The sequence below is a fragment of the Eptatretus burgeri genome, chromosome 7 (assembly GCF_056783735.1).
Source record: "Eptatretus burgeri isolate ZD-2024b chromosome 7, Ebu_testis_v1, whole genome shotgun sequence".
In the NCBI taxonomy this organism is placed as follows: domain Eukaryota; kingdom Metazoa; phylum Chordata; class Myxini; order Myxiniformes; family Myxinidae; genus Eptatretus; species Eptatretus burgeri.
Genome location: NC_140967.1, coordinates 1,550,710 through 1,576,061, shown reverse-complemented (window position 1 = coordinate 1,576,061; position 25,352 = coordinate 1,550,710). Strand labels below are relative to the sequence as shown.

Here is a 25,352-nt window from a genome sequence, read left to right as displayed (position 1 = left end):
TGTGCAGACCATACCAGTGCAATGCAGATATGTTCAGGATATTGAGCCGAGGTCGGAGCTCGTTTCATTTACTTTTATTGGAAGCAACCGTCATCCTTACCACCGATCCAATACTATGTCATCAAAAGAAATTTGTACGATCTCTGTGTCTCTTTCAGCATAGAAAGATCAAGGGAAGTACGGTAACAAATGGTGAATGGACCTTCGGGGAAACCCATCCCCCATCTCTCTCGGATGCGGTTGAAAACGTCAATCAACGACGAACTCTGCTCCAGCCAATGGGAGCTCGAGGTGAAGATGATGAGCCAACCAAAGGGTGTTCAGATTAACCGTGACATCATTACGATTGAACCAATCAGTGTCTACCTTATTGAGACTTGCGTATATAAGCACGCGCCTTCACTTCCTCTTTCACTTGTGATTTTTACCCTGAAGAGTGCAGCACGAAAAGCTTCGGTCACTATTATGTCGTGTTTGTTTGCATCCATATTGAAATTCATCATCTTTTAAGGCTGTATTGTAAAATTAATCATCTTTTAGAACTATTTTGCATAAATAATCATCTTTTAATGCCGTATTATAAAATCAATAATTTCATAATACCGTATTGGAAAATCATTCAACTCATCATACCGTATAATAAAATCAATCATCTTTTAATACCGTATTGTATTATTAATCATTTCATAATACCATATTGAATAAATAATCAGCTCACAACAACATATTGTATAATTAATCATCTTTTAATATTGTATTGTATAATCATTCATATTTTAATGCTGTATTGTAAAATTAATCATCTTATCATACCGTATTATATAATCAATCATTTCATAATACTGTATTGAATAAATAATTAATCAGCTCATAACACCATATTGTTTAATTAATCATCTTTTAATATCGTATTGTATAATCATTCATCTTTTTAAACTGTATTGTATAAGTAATGATATTTTATTACCATATTATACAATTAATCATCTTTTAATATCGTATTGTATAATCATTCATCTTTTATAACTGTATTGTATAAGTAATGATATTTTATTAGCATATTATACAATTAATCATCTTTTCATCCCATATTGTATAATTAATCATCTCATAACACTGTATTGAATAAATAATCAGCTCAAAACACCATATTGTTTAATTAATCATCTTTTAATCCCAGATGGTATAATTAATCATCATTTAATTCTATATTGTGTAATTCATCACCCCTTAATACCACATTGCATAATTCATCTTTTAATACAGTATTGTATGATTAATAATCTTTTAAAACTCTATTGTATCATTAATCTTCTTTTAATCCCATATTGTGTAATTAATCCTCTTTTAATCTCATATTGTGTGATTAATCATCTTTTAATCCCATATTGTGGAATTAACATATTTTAATCTCATATTGTGTAATCACCTAATACCATATTGTGTAATTAATCATCTTTTAATCTCATATTGTGTAATCACCTAATACCATATTGTATGATTAATCATCTTTTAATACCTTATTGTGTAATTAATCATCTTTTAATCTCATATTGTGGAATTAATCATCTTTTAATCTCATATTGTGGAATTAATCATCTTTTAATCTCATATTGTGTATTCACCTAATACCATATTGTGTAATTAATCATCCTTTGATGCCTTATTGTATAATTATTCATGTTTTAACACTATTGTATAATTAATAATCTATTAATACCATATTGTATAATTAATCATGTCTCAATACAGGATTACAAAATTAATCATCTTTTAAGACCATATTTAATATATCATCATCTCTTAATACAGTCTTGTCTAATTGATCATCTTTTAATACCGTGTTGTATTAGCAATCGGCTTTGAATACCACTGTTGAGTGAAAGTTTGCACACTCCGTATATGTGACAATACGTACATTAATTGTGAAAAACAGGAACTTAAATCTTAGAAATCAGTGTTGTTCCTATATTTTTGCAGAGTTAAACAAAACTATCACAGAATTGCAGAAAAATATAGAATAAAGTGATTATTTTTGCATAATCAGAGATGATTGGTGATCTCATGGTTCTAGTTTAAAAATGCACTCAAACCTGAGGTTTCATTCTGGTTTCATTCAAAAGGAAATTCCTGCCCATATCATTTTGTTGATATTTTGCTCCATTACCCATTTGCTTGGTGTGACTTGTATGATCCTGCACGCCGGGCACATTTTCAACCAGAGATTGGGCATATAGTGGCAACGTGCCAAGAACATGCTCCAACACTTCCTTCTCCAGCCTGCAAGCACAAACATTTAAAACCCTTTCCAGCAGGCCAACGTTCATGGCTGTTCTTTGGTCTCCTTAGTTCATTGACAGCTCACCTTTCAAGAATACCCAATACAACAGAACTTTGGAAGGTTTTACATCTCATAGTGTTTGCGCAGCTGATATAGACACTCAGTTACCTATTGGTTTAACAAGCCTGCGTAGACGCCGATTACCCAGTAAAGTTGCAAAAACTTACATTGCCCTAAAGCTATCTAGCACCCCTGTTACTGTGGCAATACTGGAATGCAGAATTAGAAATTGCTAGGCAATAAGATCATTCCTAGAAAAAGATAATCCTTTGCCAGAATCCAGTTTCAACATCCTGTGCTGCACATGCCTCTGAGGAGTGCTCAGCAACTATGCTATGGGGAGATGCAACTTGGCTCCAGTACACATGTGGACACATTATTCAACTTGAACAAAGATGTATGCATTTGGAATACAGTGTAGTAAGAGTGATACATTGGGGGTCATTCAGTGCTACCGAAGCAGTCTCCCAGGCTATTTGGCACAATCCTGGATGGGTCACTACTCTGACGCAGGATACTCGAATGGCTCAATCATCCCAGCAAGCTGGTATTTTGCCAACCTCAGAAGGATGACAGGCTGAATCAACCCCACCTGGTATTAATCCAATGGTAAAGTGGGACCCTTGGATATCAAGCCCACCACCCGAACCATTAAGCCAACACCAGGTGTGTAGTGATGCATTCCTTAAATGAAAATAAAAATAGAAATTTACAACATGAAATCTGGCATGTAAATCTTTGGCCATCTGTGAACCAAAAGATGAGACAACAACATGGCTTTCATTTAATTAGACAGTCCCCCACGAAGCTGAAGATGGGATTTTGCAATCACGTGTGTGTGTGTGTGTGTGTGTGTGTGTGTGTGTGTGTGTGTGTGTGTGTGTGTGTGTGTGTGTGTGTGTGTGTGTGTGTGTGTGTGTCCATGTATCTGTCTGGGCCATAACTTTTTTCCCCATTTAAGCTTTTATCTAATTTTCAACAAAGCTTTATTATGAAAATATGGAGAAGACAAATTAAGAATTTGGTCAAAAGTTCAAAATGTCAAAGGTACCGTTTAGCGTACGGAAGAAGAAGTCCGGATACAAAGTGAACGGGCTTTGCATTTTCAGATGCTTTCTCTTTTCATTGATTATTTCGCAGTACAGGTACATCAGTAAAAAAAAAAAACATACAAATCTAAAACAGCACTCGGTGGAAGGCATATCTCGACCAGGCTGTACAGTTTACATGTTGTATCGCACTGAGAGGCCAGATCTGTATCTGGACCTAAAACAAAATCTAATTGTTATTCTTGTCACCGACCCAACTCATCCACCAAGTTTTGTCATAATCCATCCTCAACTTTTGGAGATATAATGCTATATATCGTTTTTGGCCCAATCTCTGAATAGTGAATACTCACTAATATTCACTTATATGAAGGTTGTGGTGATGTTTCATCGAAATTGTGCGTGTGGTTTCAGAGATGAAAGCAAATTCCTCTTTTGGGGGGGGGGGGTAATCCCCCTTAGACCTCAAATTTTTTAATGGCGTGAAAAAAAATTGGTACGTCATGGGTGATAAAGGTTGTGGGAAAGTTTAATCGAAATTGTGTGTGTCGTTTCAGAGAAGAAGTTGAAAGTGTTTGTCGATGGAAGGACGGTCGGACAACACGCCATCTAATGAGCTCCCCGGAACGACGTTCCAGGTGAGCTAAAAACCTGCTCTGATGCTCGTGAACTTCCCCTCTCTCTGCCATTTTCACCCTGTCATTTGTGCTCGACCTTCCATTTGCTTGGAAATCCGTCTACATCACTGCATAAAAAGGTGCATAAACTGATCCTCTCAACTACAGACTTCTCAGATTCCATACATTCATCAGCAAGGTCATGGAATCCATCATCACAGTTGATATGAAATCATTCCTTTTCTCCAACAACCTCATCTCAGATCATCAATTTGGTTTCAGACAAGGTCACTTCACCTTGGACATGCTGCTTCTACCCACCCAACAATGGATGGAGGCCTTCAATGTCAGACATGAGATCAGGGCTGTCTCTCTGAACATATCTCATGCTTTTTACATAGTCTGGAATCCTGTCTTGGTCTGCAAACTCTCAAGAACAACTCCACAAACGGCTTACTGACTTCCTCTACTCTTTTAGCCAATGTGCGGCTCTCAATGGAATCCTTTTATAGAAAATTGAGTCATCGACTTCCATTCACTGCTAAAGGGTTGATGACTTCATCCAGTCTGAACGGTGTCCCATAAGCTGTTAGGCTTGAGTGTGGGTGAACACAGTCACAAGTTGAACAAGAAGCAAGAAATGGCGCATCACCAGTGGACCAATTGGGTGTCGTGTCCAATATATATGATTCACTCAGTGACTTGGGTGTCATAAATGACCAGTTTTCTTGGGAATAAGCTGCTCACCAAAAGGGGTGCAATGATAGTGGACCTGTGGTTGAAAGGAGTGAAAACCCACTGAAGATAGGGCTACGACGTAGCACATGGTATGAAGCTGATGGAGTACTGCTCTCCCCTCTGGGCTGGTGCTCCTGCCTCCCACCTTTCTCGGCTTCACGCTGTCGAAACCAGGGCATTTAAGATCATCGGCATCTCCCGCAATGAAGCTGAGTCTTTGGGCCTCTCACTCAATCACCGCAGGTTGGTCGGTGGTCTTTCTGTCTTCTACCGACTCCTCTCCAGCCTTGCCCCCCCTGCTCTCTCTGCGATTTGTCCCCACCACATTTCCACAGGGCGCTCAAGGTCCGCCAACAACCCCCTTCTGGTAAAACTACCAAAATCACGAATCACTGCTCATCTTCACTCTTTCATTCCTCTTTTTTCCTGCCTTTGGAATAAACTTCCTCACTCTATTCTTTCCCATTCTTCCCTCCAGGCTTTCAAAACAGCTGTTCACCACCACCTCTTATCTTCCCCCATCCAAATCCTCGATCTTTTCTACCCCCGATAATCCACCCAAGCCCACTTCCTTCATTTCTCCTGCTTTCCTTCCTGAAAGTCCCTGAAATGTCCATCTTCTCTTCGCCATGTTCCCCGTCCCATCCCCATCCCTCTCCCTTCCACAGTTCACCTAATGTGTCTGTTCCCCACTGTTTTGTCCCTTCCACTCCCGCCCCTCTTGTCTCATGCCTCCTTGCTGTGAGTTGTGTGTTTGCTCTCATACGAGCCTCGACCAAGGTATACAAAAAAAAAAAAAAAAAGCTCCATGAGGTAGTTCTGGTAGTTCGTCTTCAGCTTCTTCTAAGGTAGTTCTGACATAGCCTGGAGGTATGTTTTGGGTCATCTTGCTGAAGGATGAACCCCCTGACCAACTAGGCATAGACCAGAGGGAATTGCATGGTGTTGCAAAATGCTGTGGTCGCCCTTTTGGTTCAGGGTGCCAGTCACTCTGTGCAATTCGCCGATTCTGGATCCAGCAAAAGAGCCCCAGATCATCACACTTCCTCCACCATGTTTGACATTTGGTGTCACACACTGAGGAACCATCCTTTTGCCTACTCGACGGTGTACAAAAACCCTACGTGATGAACCGAAGATTTCAAATTTTGATTCATCGGTCCACAAGACCTTCTTCCAGTTTTCAGTAGTCCACTGGCTTCATGGCCCAGGAAAGCCTCTTTTTCTTATTTTGCCATCTTAGCAATAGCTTTCTTACTGCCACTCGACCTGTCAAACCTGCAGCTCGAAGTCTTCTCTTCACAGTTGAAACTGAGACTTCCTTACTTCGACCAGTGTTAAGCTGTGCTTGAAGCTGCTGTCCTGTGAGCCGACTATCACGCAAACTGTTGACTCTCAGAAACTTGTCTTCTGATTGTATTGTGGCTTTGGGTCTGCCAGACCTCTTCCTGTCAGAGTTTCCTCCAGTTTCCAAGTGCCTTTTGATGGTGTGGGAAACTGTACTCACTGACACCTTTGTTTGCTTTGCAATTTCTCGAAAGGAAAGACCTACACTTTTAAGGGTTATCATGGTCTGTCTGTCTTCCTTTGTTAATTGTCTTTTTCTCGCCATTATGATAGCAATATACTACTTCCTGCAGTGTAATATTGTCGAAATAATGCTTCAGATGGTGTAGCAACACGGTCTGTTCCAACACTACTTTTATACAGACAGAGGGTTTGTAACTAATCAACAAAAGTTAGAACACCTGTAGGAATTGTTTGGATCATCTTTCAAGGCTTAATTTACTTCCATTGCTGCAGAACAACTGCAGTTGCTAACCCACTACTTGTTCCCTGAAAAGGGCCTTTTTTAGCAACTCTGAAATTTTCAGCATTTTTCATTTTTTTGGTAACCTAAACTTTTTTTTCTTAACCTCTGGCAGTTTACCGTTGAGCTTTGTACCATTTCAGGTTATTCACTGGACTTGAACTGCTTAAATTTCAGTAAAAACTGAAAAATGGGGGTGTTCTAAAACTTTTGACCGGAAGAGGATATATATATATATATATATATATATATATATATATATATATATATATATATATATATATATATATATATATATATATATATATAGTTATATATGTATATATATATATATATATATATATATATATATATATATATATATATATATATATAGTTATATATGTATATATATATATGTATATATATATATATATATATATGTATATATATATATATATATATATATATATATATATATATATATATATATATATATATTCAAGTAAAATAGGAAAATACCGAAAAACAAAATTTTTCTCCATCTTTTATGACAATCTCTTTGCCTTTAGTCAATCGGAAACATGCTGAAGTTCGATAATGAGAGTATCCGATAATATATTACCATCACGGTAAGAAAAGAAAAGGCTGAATCATCAGCAAATAGGATGAAGGACAGTACATCGGAGGCTTTATGAAAATCATATATATATATATATATATATATATATATATATATATATATATATATATCTGTAAAATAAACAAAAGGGGCCAAGGATGAATCCTTGTGGGACCCCACAAATCACTGATTGTACGTTGGATTCAAGCCCATTTAACACCACAGATTGTTTTCTGTTTAACATGTAGTTTTTAAACCATTCTAAGACTATTGCTCTAATCCCAGAAGGTGATAGTTTGTGATGACCAATTCCATAAAAAGCCTTCGAGAAGTCAACGAAGACTCCAACTGTGTTTGCAAATTGATCAATTGCTTAAACCACTCTGTGTCGGAGTATAACAAGGCATGTGTGGTGGTGCGATGTTTTTATCAAAAACCAAATCATGAATCAATAAAAATGTGAAATTGCTGTAAAAATTACAGTTCATATATTACAATCTTTTCATGTATTTTTGAAAAAGTAGTTTAAAATGAGATTGGACGATAATTACCTCTGTCACCGAAGGCGAAGGTGGTTATGTTTTCACCCCTTTCTGTTCGTATGTCTGTTTGTTTGTGTACAGGATATCTCAAAAGGTTGTGGACGGATCCGGATAAAATTTTGTGGACAGGTTGGGTTTGTGACAGGCATGAAGGGATTAAGATTGGTGAAGATCCGGATCTGGATCTGACTACTGGAATTTTTTTAAAGTGATTCTTCACCATTGAGAGATGGTGCCAAAAATGATTATGAAAAGAGAGAGAGATATATATATATATATATATATATATATATATATATATATATATATATATATATATATATATATATATATATATATAATACAAGTAAATAGACACTTTAAATCTGTATAATAATCAGTGATATGAACTAATATTCGACGATGTCTTTGCAGAAATGAGTTCCTGGGTCTTGTACGACAATTAACTATGTCTTGAACCTCGGGAGCACACAACCCTTGCGATTTTCAAAGAAGACGAATTGTTGGCCAATTGGAAGGTGGAGTCAGCCAACACCAGATAGCTCAGAACCTTGGCATTCCACTTTTTATGGTCAATCGGGTGATTGTGCAATTCACCAGTGAAGGAAAGGAATCCACAGCTTCCCGTTCTGGTCGACCTGGGCCCTTAGAAAGGTGTCTTCGAACTGTCAAGTGGTCCATTGAGAAAACTCCCTGTTACAAGGCAGCAGATGTTGCAGAGGAGGTCCAAGTTAGCTCCAGAACTATCGTACGGTACCTCCATCAACTGGGCTACAATGGGAGAGCAGCTCGGAGAAAACCTCTTCTTCGACCAGCCAACATTCAAAGGAGAAAGAAGTGGGCTGACAAGATGGCCACCAGACCCTTGGTGATTTGGCAAACTGTCATTTTTTTCAGACGAGTTCCAATTTACTCAATTTTCTGACACTGGATGTGTATGGGTCTGGAGACTTCCCAGTCAAAAGTTCTTTTTGAACCAATTGCAGCCAAGTGTCAAACACGGTGGTTTTTCAGTGATGGCGTGGGGAGCAATCTGGAGCGCTGGTCGGTCAGAGCTTGTGGAGGGTGTTGGCAACATCAACTCTACGATATACATTTCTATCCTTGAGGATGGACGTCTTCCTGTCTGAGGAATGCAGTCGACAGTATAACTGAGTGTTTTGAATTTTCCCTCCTTACTACCATGGGCGAAAGACAATATCGGTCATCAGGTTTCCAGAATGGGGGGAGGCCCTGAAAGGTCTTATGTCTGCACAGATCATGACCACATTCACCAAGGGTGAAACCAGTCATTAAATTGATCCGACATGCTTGTAAAGGTACTGCACATTGACGGGTAGTTTATGTAATGCCATTTAATTTGATTTCTTCATTTTGGTTCAGCAGAGGGCATATAAACCTACAACGGCACACTCGGTCGAGCGCATACATCCGACAGCCTGTGCAGTTTACATTTTGTATCCCACCTATAAGTGGGATCTGCATCCAGACCTGAACCAAAATCTTATCGCCTTGTTCTTTCTTGTCACTTGCCCAACGAATTAAACAAGTTTCGTCCGAATCCGTCCACAACATTTTGAGGTATTGTGCTATATATAATTTTTGGCCCAATCTCTCAATGGTGAAGAATCACTTTTAAAAAATTATAGCATTCGGATCTTCACCGAAATCGAATAAATTCATCTTTGTCACACACCCAACCTGTCTACCAAGTTTCATCAAAATACATCGATAACTTTTTCAGATATCCTGCTCACAGATCCATAAACAGAAAACCAAACAAACAGGGGTGAAGACATAACCTCTGTCCACCTTCGGGGGTGGAGGCAAACATCCAGATGATAAAACCCAACAGACCTTGTGAGATTATTTGATTTGAGGATGGGTTAGTTGTATCGTATTATCACCTCGGGTGGGTTAGTCATAAGTAGGATAGAGAAAAAAACAAAACAAAACATGATGTTTGCACTTTTAAACCAAACTAAAAAAAATAAATAAACAAGAAACATTCATTTGAATAAGTTGACATTTGCAGAATGAGGGGGTGTGCACTCGTACCAAACTAAAGCCCGCTGTTCGACTGATTGCCGACATCTGATCTGTTCTTCGATGACATCATAAGCAGAAGCAGCGGACTCGGCTCCATGTTGATGGGATGGGTCCGGCACGGAGCAGGTGTAACCACCATCGAGCTGAATGACAGGCTGAGTAAAACCAGGGAAAGGATCATCCTCAACAGAGACCTGAAAAGATAGGTAAAGCAAAATGAAAACAAAAGCTCTGCCAATAAGTAAAGTCACTGAAACCAGGAAGCAAATGCACTGCAGCTGTGAATGACGTGGACAGTGGGCACGGCAAGATGTTGTCTTGCCTGCAAGAGAAAATCTGATCTCAGTTTCTCGGCGAGTTGGAATAAATTTTAAAAAACGAGTTCAGTAAACCCTCAAATATCGCGGGTTCCAATATTGTGTGTTCCGACCAATCACAGGCAACCGAACATGTTCTGATTTAGTTATCGCGGTTATTAATTTCGGCCAATCGCGGGTTTTGAGCCAACATGAGTCGTTGTTTGTGTCCGCGTGTACCATTACCTCTCATTACGAGTCTTTTGTTGTTTCTCGCACCGTTAATTGTAGTGATCAGTCCAGCACACGGGAACGAAGCTAAATTGAATAACGAATCGTCATCGAACAGGAAATCACAAACAGATATCCTGTAATGGATCGACAAGATCTAGTGGACACGCAACAGTAAATAATGGCGCCAAAAGGTAATGTGCAAAAAAAAATCGAGTTGTGAGATGGGTTGGCAAGAGGTCAAAGTGCATCATCGGTGGGCTGCCATTGTGGCATCAATGAATCAACTGTGCGGTAAACGTGCGTCAAACGTGGTACCAATGATTTTGGTAAATCCATGGCATTAAGTCGAAAAAAAACGTGAATGTCATGAGTGTAAATTGAGGACCAAGTGTAATATGGGAGAAGCCATTGCAGATTTAACCATTTTAGTGGACCGTGATTCGGGAGAAGCCACTGCGGATTCACCGTTTCCACGAAGCACCCGGGGCTGAATACTCCAGTTCAACCGTGGCGGACGCTGAAAAGATAGGATTATTTTGGAAAAGGATGCCATCTGATACCTTCCTCTCCACGTAGGAAAGATCTGCTCCGGGTCACGGTGGCTAAGGATCGTCTTACCCTTCTTCTACAGTGCCGATCGATAGAAAGTGTTCACCCTCTTTCAAATGTTTTACCTTTTGTTGCCTCATAGCTTGGAATTAAATCAGACTCTTCCCAACTTCATTTACACATCGTAACCCACAACTTCCAAGTGAAAAACAAATTCGACAAATATCTGAGAATTAATTAAAAATACAAAACGAGAATATCTTCGTTGGATAAGTGTCCACCCCCTGTGTTAATACTTGGTGGAAGCACCTTTCACGGCAATTACAACAGTGAATCTGTTGGTATAGGTCTCCACCGACTTTACACACCTTCATTGGGAAATATTTGCTCATTCTTCTGCACAAAACTGTTCAAACTCAGTCAAGTTGTGTGAGAAGCGTTGATGGACAGCAATCTTCAAGTCATGCCCCTCGGGGCTCTGACTGGGCCACTCAAGGACATTTATCTTTCTGTTTCTTAGCCACTGCAATGTAGCTTTGGTTGTGTGTTTTGGGTCGTTGTCATGCTGAAAGGTGAACTTCTGTTCCAATTTCAGGTTTCTTGCAGAGGACAGCAGGTTTTCCTCCAGGAGTTTTGTGTATTTTGCTCCATCCATATTCCCTTCGATCCCGACAAGTTCCCCAATCTCTGCTGATAAAAAAACATCCCCAGAACATGATGCTGCCACCACCATGCTTCACAGTAGGGATGGTGTTCTTTGGGTGATGTGCTGTGTTGGGTTTGTACAAAACATAACGTTTTTCATTTCGGCCAAAGTTCCATCTTGGTTTCGTCAGACCACAAAACGTTTTTCCACATGACTTCAGAATCTCCAGAGTGGTTTTATGCACACCTCAAAAGGGATTCAAGGTGGGCTTTTTTGAGTAATGGCTTCCTTCTTGCTACCCCACCGTACAGGCGAGATTTGTGGAGTGCTTAGGACATTGTTGTCACATGCACACAGTGACCAGTCTTTATCATAAACGCTTGTTGCTCTTTCAAAGTTGCCATTGTCCTCTTGGTGGCCTCTCTGATCAGTCTGCTTCTTGCTCGGTCACCCAGTTTGAAGGGACAGCCTGATCTCGGCAGGATCTTGGTGGTACCATATGCCTTGCACTTCTTAATGATCATCTTGACTGTGCTCCAAGGGATATTCAAGGCCTTTGAAATACTGTTATACCCATCTCCTGATCTCTGCCTTTCCACAATCTTATCCCCAAAGTCTTTTGAAAACTCCTTGGTTGTCATGGTTAAGTCTTTGCTGTGCAATGCACTACCCAGCAGAGGAAACCTACAGGAACAGCTGATTTCATTCTGAAAGAAACAGAATCACAACAACGTAATACAAGTGGAGGCCAATTAACTTGAGTGATTTGGAATGTGATTGGTTTTACACTTATACCTCTGATTTGGAATGTGATTGTTTATACCTGAGCTAATTTACAATTGCGATTATGAGGGGGTGGACACTTATCCAATCAATATATTCTAGTTTTGTATTTTTAATTAATTTTCAGAAATTTGGAGAATTTGTTTTTCATGAGGAAGTTGTGGGTTATGATGTGTAAATGAAGGTGGAAAAAGTCTGATTTAATATAATTTAATTCCAGGTGATAAGGAAACAAAAGATGACAATTTTGAAAGGGGGTGCAGAGTTTCTGGAGGCACTGTATATGGCAAGCACCAGGCGACTTTGTCGTGCTCCCAATGATCGAACAGCCATCGCAAGTTCTACATTCACATCTTTCGAAAATGCACCCCCCTCACCCCCCCCCCCCCCCTCACCGCCGATAGCATCATCGCCCTGAGCTAAGTCTTGTGTTTTGTGCTTACGACAGGGGACAGTATGAATGAATACATAATATGTTTAATCTCACCCACCTCGCTGTTTTGGAATTTTTTTAAAAACCTCACGTGTTTCTGTTTATTACATGTGCCACTGAAGGTGAAGGAGGTTATGTTTTCACCCCTCTCTGTCTGTTTGTTTGTTTGTTTGTTTGTTTGTTTGTCTGTCTGTCTGTCTGTCTGTGTGCAGGATATCTCAAAAAGTTGTGGATGGTCCGGATGACATTTGGTAGGCAGGTTGGGTGAGTGACCAGAACAAACTGATTAGATTTTGGTGAAGATCCAGATCCGACTTCTGGAATTTTTAAAAGTGATTCTTCACCATTGAGAGATAGGGCCAAAATTGATATATAGCACGCTATCTCAAAAAGTTGTGGACGGATTCAGATGAAACGTGGACAGGTTGAGTGTGATGACGAATTGATTTGATTTTGTTGAAGATCTGAATCCGGATCTGGAAACGAGAATTATTTAATTTTCAAAGTAATTTTTCACCATTGAGAGATAGGGCCAAAAACGATATTGTACCGCATCGCATGACATTTAAATAATGTATTGGGCCCAATATGTTCTCATGGATCAGGCATTGCATGGCGGAGGTATGCGCTCTACCGAGTGCTCTTCTAGTTTTGCACTGTATTCATTGTATTTACATGTTTATTTCAATGTTAATATGTCTTGGAAAGACTTGCGTGTTTCTTTGAATTGCAATGTTTATTTCTGGCTGCTGCTGATCTTCCTCTATATTTTCTCGGTTTTAACTATCGCGGCACTTTCCATCCGGATCTGATATCTTCCAGATAATTCTCTATATTTTTGATTGATCTTCCTCTAAATTGTCTTGAAGCCCATGAACCAAACCCTCCGCCCCCCCCCACCCCCACACACACATTCCCATTGACCATGGTTTTAACTATCGTTGCATTTTCAGGACCCTAACCCCCGTGATATTTGAGGGTTTACTGTATGTAATTTGGCCTCTCCACTGGCGGATGTGAGGAAAAGCACATGTTTCTGGGGATGGGCTGAATGGCCTGAATGGCCTTCTCCTGTGCCAAATCTCTGTCTCGGTCTCTCTGTCTCGGTCTCTCTGTCTCGGTCTCTGTGTGTCTCAGTCTCTGTGTGTGTCTCTCTCTCTCTCTCTCTCTCTCTCTCTCTCTCTCTCTCTCTCTCTCTCTCTCTCTCTCTCTCTCTCTCTCTCTCTCTCTCTCTCTCTCTCTCTCTCTCTCTCTCTCGGTCTCTCTCTCGTCCCTCAACTGCGTGGCTGTGTGTTTCTCCCTCTAATTATCCTGTTTGTTATGTTCTGTTGTGTCCTGATCCATTTTATGCTCTCCGTCCTCCACGAGCCCCGATCGTACGATATATATTTTTTAATAGGTTGGTGACTAAGAGAATGATGGAAAGAGAAAAATAAAACTTGGGACTTCCGAGAATGAAAGGTGTTCAGAAAAAAACAACTTTAGGAGAAACCTAATTGTGCGAAAATAAATGATGCATGTTTGCAGTTCAGATGATGACAACACCAAGACAGAATGTCACCGAGGTTGAAGTCTCACCTGTTCAACAGCTGGTGTGGCCACACAGCTATTTCCAGGAAATCCAGCCTCCTCCAGGGGGCTTCCTTGGCTGCTTGCATTACATTCGGACGCGCGCCCCTGGGTGATGCAAGTATGTCGCATGCCAATATGTTTCTCTGTGACATTGCACGCCAAGACTCATTTGAGAAAAATCAAATGCAAGTCAAAAAATGTCTCGGCACACTCTTAGGCCTCCAAGCACGTTCAAACCTCTCCATTACCTTGAAGGTAGAACGTGAATCTCGATTGGCTCGGTGGCAAGGAGATGTGGAATTCTTCATCGCTGTACTCTCGATATCCACATTCGGCAGTACCTGGGGGAAATCCCACAAAGCGAATGTTCAACCACGTACCTGCCTTCCCACTTTAATCACAAGGTTCCCAATCTTCCTTTCCCCCAAAATAATTTCCCCTTCATCCCTCCTGACTTGATGTTACAGGTAGTTCGTACATCAATTGGAGCATTACAAGAGTTTTGCGCATGTGATGATGTCACGTTCTTGTGAGAATGAAACCTCATTACCCAGGACGACGTTGGCAAAAATGTAACTTTTTCCATATTCCCAATCATTTTGCGCTTAGGAATGGAGAGCAAAATGATGTAGGAATTTTATTTTTCTTTTGTTGATCCATTATATTGCAAGTTTCCTACAAGTTAAACTCATGAACACAAGCTGCACGTCCAACTCACCTTCATCGGAGAGTTTGTGCGTTTTGAATAAGTCTGGAGCAAGCACTTCATAATGGGATTAATTAACATGCGATCCGATCAAATATCCGGTGAACCCCCTTTTAATCTCCACGTTGAACTCGTGGGATTGTCAATGATCGCTCTTTCCCTCAAATGATCAGATTCCCAGTGTTTGGCATCATTTGGGGAAACTTATCATCAATCTCGAGTTCCTTTGAGGTATTGGATGACATCATTATTGGAAATTGAGTTTCCACACAACTTTTGAATCGATCATGGCACTTATATTTTCCTCAAGTGTTGCGACCGATATGAAGCACAAGGTCATATTTTTCTTAATTCACAATAAAGCCGAAGGATTATCACTCATTCACCACCGAGTTCACTCCAGATTAAACTGTTTGCAAATGCCATTGAGACTTTAACCTTGATCCTGTCCTTTGGGATGCTTATCCGATCCCCAAGCACACACTGTGTATCTCCAAGTGTATCCGCAAGCATATTCCAAAGCACAAATATCATTGACAATTTCAGAGAGTACCAGCTTTTCGATGAGGTGTCTTCAGGACCGTTTGTAAACACGTTTCACCCATGGAGCTCAATGCTTGATTTGACAGACGCAGAACCGGCCGACTTATTCCCAAAATCCTTCTGGGATGCGTTCACAATGAAGTCATCGGCAGCACTGAGAATACGTAGCTTGACTGACTTTTCACAACATCCTGTTCATTTGATACCGCTTCCTTGCACACCGATAGAGCGACAGACAGTGATTTTATTAGTGGGGTACAAGTTCGCCCCAGGTCAAACTTTTTCTTTTTCATTGTTACGCGTGGCCAGAGGGAGTTGTCAAAATGGAATTTGTGTTGGTGATACATATTTTCATGTGTCGAGATACAGAAATGAAGAAAATGTTCAAGTTGCATCGAAATGGAAGCTTCTTTACAATAAAAGGAGCCGTGTGTGCGTCCGTCTGCGCGTCCGAGTGTGCGCCCGTGCGTGTGTGCGTCCGTCCGAGTGTGCGTCCGTGCGTGTGTGCGTCCGTCCGAGTGTGCGTCCATCGGTGTGTGCGTCCGTCCGTCCGTGTGTTTGTCCATCCGTGTGTGCGTCCGTGCGTGCTTGCGAGTTCCACCCATTGGTTGGACGCTGACTCCACCCACAATTTCCAAACTGAGGCCGCCAATTGAGGAACCCTTTGGAATTGATTGGCGTTTCTCTCAAGCAGAACTTTCACTGTGGAGGTTTTGCAGGTTTGCTGTTATTTCCGACTATTTTCTCATATTATGAGTTGAACAGGCGACTGTCTGAGGTCGGTGATCGCATGATAGGGGAGCAGAAAACTTGACATATTTCACTGTTTTGACGTAGGAATGGCCGTTTGTTTTATGAGCGGGAGTAGGGTGAGAGAAAAGATGGGATAACTTTGGAAGGGGATGAGAGACTTTTGGTGGGGAGACGATTGATGCCTTAACGTTGGGAGGGAAAGGTGAGGACTTGGGGCTTGAGGGGCTGGAGGAGGGAGCAAAGACCTGGCAGAGTTGGGAGGAGGAGGTTGAGGTATTTTTTGTTTTGAAGTGTTGTCAGAATTGCTTGTGAGAGTTTACTCATAGTAAAAATGTAATTGTGTGTGTTTGACAGATTATTCACAGTAATACTGTTTCATCTCACTCTCCAAAGTCCATGTTGATAGGTCTGTGTTGCGATTGTGTTGTCGAAATCCCATATGTGTCATTTTCCTCATTCTATATTATTTTCTACAAGCCATTTGCCACGTCTCACAGTATCATGAACACATTCTCCTCACGGATGCCCCCGAAGCTGCTTCAAACGGGATTCATGAACGCCTGAGATAACATCGTGCCCAAACCCGAGGCTATCATGGACACATTCTCCTTATGGACACCCCCAAAACCGCTTTGACCAGGTTTCATGAACTCCTGACACAATACATCACTCCAAAACCCAAACCCAAAGTGACTCCTCCGATGAACCAGAGGAGGAGCAAGGCTCGAGTGAAGGGGGGGGGGGGGTTGAGGCGATATCAAAGGCAGATCTGGAGACTCAAAAAAGGGGGAAAAGACTGAGAGGCTCAGAGATTTGGAGATTCAGAGAGCGTTTCCGGACTCTGTTGGGTGACTTACTTCACCCAGACGTCATACACAATAGATGCGTTAAAGACGTGCCATGAGTTGTGTCACCGGCCCACAGAAAAACACCGGAGCTGTGGCTACACAAGAAGCAGGAGCAGAGTGGAACGCAGAGGGTTCTGGTTTCAGTCAAGACATGGGAGTCAGGATCAGCAAGAGTGAGGTGTGCAGGGGGTCCACCCTGTCCCCATATATCTCTTTCTATCCTCATGTCATCTTCCTTGCCAATCACTAATCTCACTGTACTTGCCAATCACTCACCTTCTCCCTTCCACATCAGATGCATGATGCAGACATACTGTCGAGGCTAATCACTGATAAGGTTCCAACGGCAGGTATCTTGCATCGGGGATAATTTGGCAAAGCATATGTGGTGTGATTCATTGTTGTACAAATATTTCACTTGATGGATCTCTCTCCTTGTAAATACTTGCATTTTGATTACTGTGACTAAAAACCATTTCCTCAAAAACCTGTGTCTTGACTTCATGTTCTGATGGTGGCATAAGACTGCTGAGGTGTTTGGCCAAGGTAGATTTTATATATATTTTGAATACCTTGTCGAGGCTCGTATGAGAGCTAACACACAACACACAGCATGGGGGACATGAGGCAAGAGGGGCAGGAGAAGGAAGGACAAAACAGTGGGGAAGAGAGACATGAGGAGATCTGTGGAAGGGAGAAGGATGGGGCGGGGAACACAGGGGTATACAAGATGGACATTACAGGGATTTTCAGGAAAGACAGCAGGGAATTTGAAGGAGGTGGGCTTGGGTGGATTAACGGGGGTAGAAAAGATCAAGGTTTTGGATGGGGTACGATAAGAGGTGGTGGTGAACAGCTGGTTTGAAGACCTGGAGGGACGAATGGGATTGAATAGAGTGAGGTAGTTTGTTCCAAAAGCGGGGAAAAAGAGGAATGAAAGAGTGAAGGTGAGAAGTGATTCGTGATTCTGGTAGTTTTACCAGAAGGGGGTTGCAGGCGGACCTGGAACGCCCTGCGGAAATATTGGGGGGGGGGGGGGGAAAGTCGCAGATAGAGCAGAAGGGGAGCAAGACTGGAGAGGAGACGGTAGAAGACAGAAAGACCACCGATCTGCCTGCGGTGAGAGAGTGAGAGGCGCAAAGACTCAGCCTCATCGCGGGAGATGCCAATGATCCTAAATGCCTTGGTTTCCACAGCGGGAAGCTGAGAAAGGTGAGAGGCGGGAGCACCAGCCCAGAGGGGAGAGCAGTACTCCATCAGGCTGTGGACGAAAGCTTTATATGTGGTCAGGAGCTCAGGTGGGCCGAGGAAGGACTTTGTACGATGAAGGATTCCCAGTCAGCGACTGGCTTTGGAGGCCAGCTTGGAAATGAGGCTTTCCCAGGAAAGATCATGGCAGATCGTGAGACCCAGAAGCTTGAATGAATGGACTTCTTCCACAGGATTGTTAAGAAAGTAGATGGGCGGGGGGGGTTCTAAACGGTCTGCTCGGAGAGGCATAGTGAGAATGTGAGATTTGTCAGAATTGAAAGACATGTTCCATGTGTTGGACCAGTTTGTGATTTTATCCAGATCTGCAGAGAGTGAAGAAGCTGCTGCTTGCCGGTCTGAGGGATGACAGATCATTGATGAAAACCGGTAATTTTTATCGAAGTTCCATCTCAGACACGGTTATGCAAAGTTGGTTCTGCTCGGCCGACTGACTAAGGTCTGTTGCGTAACCGCCGGCACGGTACCTGCTCCCACTCGGGCTTTTGCGCATGGTAACATGACTCTTGGCGTGGGATCCCGCCAGGAGTTCCGGGTGACTGGCGATCGTGGTCTCTCAAAGACACGCCTCCCTCACTGAGTTATCCAGAGGTGACTTCCGTCACAATATGGTGATGAGCTTCTTGGAAATGGTAACCATTTTGATGGTTTTCCCCTTGGTTAGCAATCATTTCTATCCCACATATAAGTTACCTTTACACCAAATTGCATGTTTCTGTCATCATAAGAACATAACTCCATAAAGATTGTAAATTAGCTCGTTGTTGTACATTTGGTGGGAATCTTGGAAATGGTGGCAATTCTCATGGAGTTCTCATTGGTTGTATGTTGGGTACCAACCATTTCCAATTTTACATAAAACAAAGTACATTTGCACCAAATTTCATGCTTCTATCATGATGTGAATGATTAAGGTAAAGTTGGCTGATTAACCGCTGTACTTCGACAATGGAGAAGCTTCTCAGTTTTAAAAGGAAAAAGTTTGGATTTTAATCTCAAACATAAAGCATGAACTATTTTTTTTAACTTATTATTTGTACTGATTCCAGGAACCCAACAGTTTTTTGATAAAAATAAAACAAAGAAGGAGAACCGTTGAGAAAATCTTGTCTATCCCATCGTGCACTTCCCTAAATTAATAAAAATGTCCATCAGATCGTGGGAGGGAGAGTTGAGCAGAAAGATAAAGTAGAACAGGACAGGGGCGAGCACGAAAGAGGAAAGACGGTTTCATCGCCTGCAAGATATGTTGGAACAACTCCAGGAAGTAGTTTCTTACCTGTACAGCCAGCACCGGCTGCTCCCTTTTCTTCTCAGGCCACAGAGGTTTTTTTTCATCTCCAGACTTCACATCGACGATGACCGTGTTGGGCTTTACAGTGCTGCAGTGTGGAGGTTTGGAGGGTGGGATGTTGGTTGTCATGGTAACAGAGCGAGAAAGGCCGCCCATGGTCGAGATGGATGGTTCAAGATGTACAGGGTTTCTGTTTGGCAAAGCTGCAAACAGAAAAGTTTCATTTCCACATGAATCAAAACCTTTAACAATCAACCTGTATTGTTGCTCACAAGAGCCAATGGGGTCGTTGCAGAAAAAGGCTTCGATTTTGTCATCGTCGTCCTCAATAAATTTCAGTGCAAGTTAATTTCTGTGTTAATTACACTACACACAGGAGGCTGGTAGAATGGCCTCGAGGTACGCACGCTCACCCACAAGCTGTGTAGCCTGGGTTTGAATCTCGGCCCAGCTAAAATTGTCAATGTGTCATGGCAGTGCTTCACAGAAAGGGTGATTAATCAATGTGTGCGCCGTCCCTCGGATGGACGTCAAACTGGGCATCCCATCTGCTGGCATTTTGGTGGAAGTTGAATATCCCACGGTGTCCTTCGCAGAGTAGGGAAGTTATTGCCGGCATCGTGAACGAATTACAAATTCCTGCCCTCGTCTATAGAGGGTGTTCAATCAGCAGCACAGCCATGCCCCTCAGCCAATGATGCGACCCTGCAGCCTCATGCTGCATACAAAAGAGGCACAATATAACACATGTGAGGTTGGTTGACGTTGGAAATGGCAGACAGTGACAGTTTGCACAGAAACAAACAATTAATCCAAAATGTGAAACAAAAATGAGGACTGCCTCGCTCAAAATACTCACAACGTGAAGTCGACTACAATTGTGTTCACAATGCGATAAAATTGACTGCCATGTTTTTGTTTTTTTACAACCACTTTATATGGGGAATGTTCTATCAACAGTGTGTCATGGCCAAGAGATATAGTGTCTCAAGGTGAAGGGCTTCAATTGCTACAGTGCCTGTGGTGATGGTCGTCGGAAGGGTCATTTTGGGGTTTTGTCAACTAGCAAAGGAGGAGTGAAGTATGAGAATAAAGTCACAAGTATTTCAATAAAACGAAACCTACCCAGCGGAATGGCTGCCAAAGTACTTTCTGTTTGACGGCCTTCCGACGTCATGGGCCCGGCCTGCTTTGGGGACGAGCGGGGAGCCAATCCCACCCGATCAGCGAAGCTCGATGAGGGCCCGGCCGACTGGATGATTGTTTGCGTTTGTGCTGATTTCACAATTACACCTGCAAGAGCATCGTGTGAAAAGGAACACAAGTACAGAGGAAAAGGTCGATGGTGAGAGCACGAAGAAACAAGTCGGCCATTGCGTCTACTAAAATAATTCACAAAGCATGTATAACTTGATATGAGGATGTTTTGTATCGTCAATATAAAAATCAAGTGTCCTCTCGATACTGTTAGTCAACACCTGGTGATGCATTTTCAGCCAAGTGTTTGTGAGGTGATCACAAATTAAAGATCCTTCGTCATTTACTTGGTCCAGTTTGCCCTCAGCTGTGTCCTTCAGATTAGATTCCCACCCAAACTAGAAACCTCACTGGTGTTTTTCAGGCAGATCTTCGTATCAATGAGAAAGCCATCCCTCAGATGGATGTTAATCTTAGTGTCCCATCTGCTAACATTAGCTCGGGGAGGTAAAAGATTGCACGGTGCCACTTGATGAAGAGTTATTAGGTGAGTTATTGTCGGCATCTTGGCCAAATCTCTGCACTTAAGGGGGAGGAGAGAGGGACACTCGAAAGAGCAGAGGGGAACTCCACAGAAGAGAGGGGTATGCCAAAGATGGGGGGCATCCCACAGAGGGGAGGGGTACCTCAACGAGGAGAGAGTATCACCAGGTCTAATTGCCCGTGGAAATGCCAGTATGATGTCATGACAATCTGTGAGGTCATGGGATAGATTACGATTATTTTTCACTTGCCAATGATCTGAAATGTGTCCTGCAATCGTATAAATTACTTAAAGGAACAACAGAGTTCATGGAATCGGGTTACCTAATTAATCACGTGACCTAATTACCAGGGGACACGCCCTCAGTACGCCTTGTCCGAACCGGATAACTTTACCAAATCAGAGGCAGCCGAGCGACACTGCCAAGGACGTACCGGCTAAAAGGAACGAATCGTTTTGAATAAAGTCCCGTCTCGGTTAGGATACGGACTTATGTTGGACCAATGAAAGAAAAGACAAAACGAGCTGGGAACATTTCCACAAATAATTTATTAACAGGCAGGCGAGGAAAGTTATGTGGTACAGTGAATACATTTATTGTGGTATGTAAGCAGAGATAGGAATAAATGTGAGAGGTGCGGCAATAATACAAGCAACTTACAAAAGCAGACACAGAGCAGAGCTATCCCGATATAATTCTTGTACAATCTGAACTGAAGCGCGGACAGGCGCCAGGACACACACACACACACACACACACACACACACACACACACACACACACACACACACACACACACACACACACACACACACACACACACACACACACACACACACACACACACACAACACCCGATGAAGAGGAGTTAATTAAGAGAAAAAGGAGAGGAGATGAGGCCAACGGTCTCTTAATACCTTGCACGATTACCCGACCATGACACCAGTACGTTTTGGAGGGATGCACCGCTGGGCGATACCTCCCTGACAGCTGGCGCATCGTCTCTTGCTTCGTGGCACTTTGTGCAACTCGCGTCGGTCCAGAGAATGAGATGTGACCGTCAGGTATGAAGGGAGGGACTTGGGTGGAGCCAACAGCGAGTGGGTGGAGAAAGGCAGAGTCCGAAGTAAGTGGGTGGAGAGAGATGATGAGGCGGTGAAGAAGGCGGAGTCAGCAAGCAGGTCGGTGAAAAGGGCAGGTGGAGAAGGCGAATTGGAGAACCAGCGCGTGAGAGATAGAGAGCGAGAGAGAGAGCGTGAGAGGACGGACGGCTTCGCGGTCCGTCCTCTTATAGACCCCGTGGTGTGGGGCGGGGGCGACGACCCACGTATGTATATATATATATATATATATATATATATATATATATATATATATATATATATATATATATATATCTATATATATATATATATATATATATCTATATATATATATATATATATATGACATATATATATATATATATATATATATATATATATATATATATATATATATATATATATATATATATATATATATATATATATATATATATATATATATATATATATATATATATATATATATATATATATATATATATATATATATATATATATATATATATATATATATATATATATATATATATATATATATATATATATATATATGACATATATATATATATATATATATATATATATATATATATATATATATATATATATATATAAACAGATGTTTAATATGGATACAACTTTATGGATAATCTGGATACAGCTACAGAACTTTAATATGGATACAAACAAACACGACATAATAATGACCGAAGCTATTCGTGCTGCACTCTTCAGGGTAAAAACCGCAGCAAGTGAAGAAGGAAGTGAAGGCGCGTGCTTTACAAGCAGGTCTCAATAAGGTAGACGCTGATTGGTTCGGCCGTAATGACGTCACGGTTAATCCGAACGCCCATTGGTCGGCTCATCATCTTCAACCTCGAGCTCCCATTGGCTGGAGCAGAGTTCGCCGATGATTGACGTTTGCAACCACATCCTGGAGAGAGGGGGGAGGGTCCTCCCCTGAAGTCCATTCACCATTTGTTACCGTACTTCCCTTGATCTTTCCATGCTGAAAGAGACAGAGATCATACAAATTCCTTTTGACGACATAATATTGGATTGGTGGTAAGGATGAAGGTTGCTCCCAACATTCATAAATGAAACGAGCTCCGACCTCGGCTCAGTATCCTGAACATATCTGCATTGTACTGGTCTGCACAGATAGGGTTGGTAACCAGGTGCTGTGCAATAGCAGATGAAGCAGGTACAGTGGTCGGTGGTTGCTGGATATTTCTCCATGCTCGCACTGGTTGTGTTCTCACCCTCACAATCTTTCTTCGAATCGCCAAGGGGACGTGGAGTTTGATCTGATCAGCTAATCTTAGTGTTGTGCGGCCCACGTACCGAGCTTCACATTCGCACTTAAACTCATAAATAACATTGCTGGTTTGTGAGGTGGGTAGTCAACAAGGATGTGCTCCTAGTTCAACCAGTACAACCAGTACAGAAAAGGCCAGTACAACCCAGGAATCCAGCTCCACCAAGGAGAATTGCTGAAGGCACACTGCCACACAACTTATCCTCTGCAGCCGAGTACTTCTTACAGAAATTATATGAAGTCCTTGAGATTCTGGATCAAGAGCTTGACATAAGATTCAAGCAAAAAGACATGCGACTCCTCCAGAATCTGAAAAACCTTCTTCTCGAAGCTGCTGATGGGGAGTATTCCAGAATACCCAAACCCATTGAAGACCAGTCTAAAAATGACATCAACCGAGAACACCTAAGACTCCAGCTACAAATATTACCCGATCTTGTAAGATCGGACACCAGCGTTGTCTGTGTAACAAGCATGGAGACCATTTGCCAGGCCATGTCTATGGATCCAGTCAGTAAGAAGATCTTTACAGAAGTCCACAAAATTGTCAAACTGTACTACACAGTGCCAATCACCTAAGCAACGTCCAAGCGAAGTCATTCAGTCCTGAGAAGAGTGAAAAACTACCTGAGGTCAACCATGAGCCAACAACGGCTGAACAACGTTCTCATCTGCCATGCCAAGAAAAATCGCAAAGACAACATTGACATATTGGCATCAACGAATAACTTTTGTCAAGGAAATGATTAAAGGATGAAGTATTTTGGCCAATTTGACTGAAGCCAAACAAGCTCATCCATCCATCCATTGGGACAATGCTCCGTTACAGAATGTCGGTGCTGCTGAAGCAGTCTCCTTGGCTATTGGGCACAATCCTGGATGGGTCGCCACTCCGACGCAGGATACTCGAATAGCTCAATGATCACAGCAAGCTGGTACTCATTTTGCAGACCTCGGAAGGATGACAGGCTACGTCAACCCCACCCGGTATTAATTAAACGGCTAAGCAGGATTTGAACTCAGGACCCAAGGATCCCAAGCCCGCCAAACTAACCATTAAACCAACACTCGTAAACTCATACAAACTCATAAAATGGGCAAAGTGCGTAAAATAAAGTTTTGAATTTTAGAATTTTCCACCGAATTTTGCTGAAATAGCCTTCAAAAATAACGATACACAAATGCATTTCCATCACATTCAGCTTCATCATAATTTATTCTTCTCTTTAAATTAGTTGAAACCCTGAAATGTTTCTTTAAAAATAATAATAATTGATCCCCCCACTTTTTATGATGTTCCTACACCCCTCATCTGATCATGGCATTCATAATCATGGACATCACATTAAATTGTCACCATGGGAAAGTCCCATGGTTTTTCATGGTATGGTATACTTTACCCTGAGAGGAAAAATAATACAGGGTGGGGCATTTATGTCTGATACATTTGGAATCTTTCAAGCCAGAAGCAGTCTAAGCATAACTAATTATTGTTTTCTTTGTTTTACAGATA

The 25,352-nt window shown here is 41.8% G+C and overlaps 1 protein-coding gene across 14 annotated transcripts in view; it reads right to left on the bottom strand.

Annotated features, from left to right (window-relative positions):
• Positions 1–25,352, bottom strand: part of KIAA0586 (KIAA0586 ortholog) — a 389,421-nt gene that overhangs the window by 67,192 nt on the left and 296,877 nt on the right. For all 14 annotated transcript variants that reach the window (XR_015059775.1, XR_015059776.1, XR_015059777.1 and 11 more), the window contains 6 exons: positions 20,799–20,966; positions 19,659–19,876; positions 14,509–14,601; positions 14,267–14,365; positions 9,757–9,941; positions 2,168–2,280 (listed from right to left, as the gene is read on the bottom strand). Coding sequence is in view for 11 of the 14 variants with exons in the window: in XM_085887220.1 (XP_085743346.1) it covers positions 2,168–2,280; positions 9,757–9,941; positions 14,267–14,365; positions 14,509–14,601; positions 19,659–19,876; positions 20,799–20,966 (876 nt within the window). In the remaining 3 variants the exon portion in view is untranslated. The remainder of the gene's footprint in view (positions 1–2,167; positions 2,281–9,756; positions 9,942–14,266; positions 14,366–14,508; positions 14,602–19,658; positions 19,877–20,798; positions 20,967–25,352) is intronic.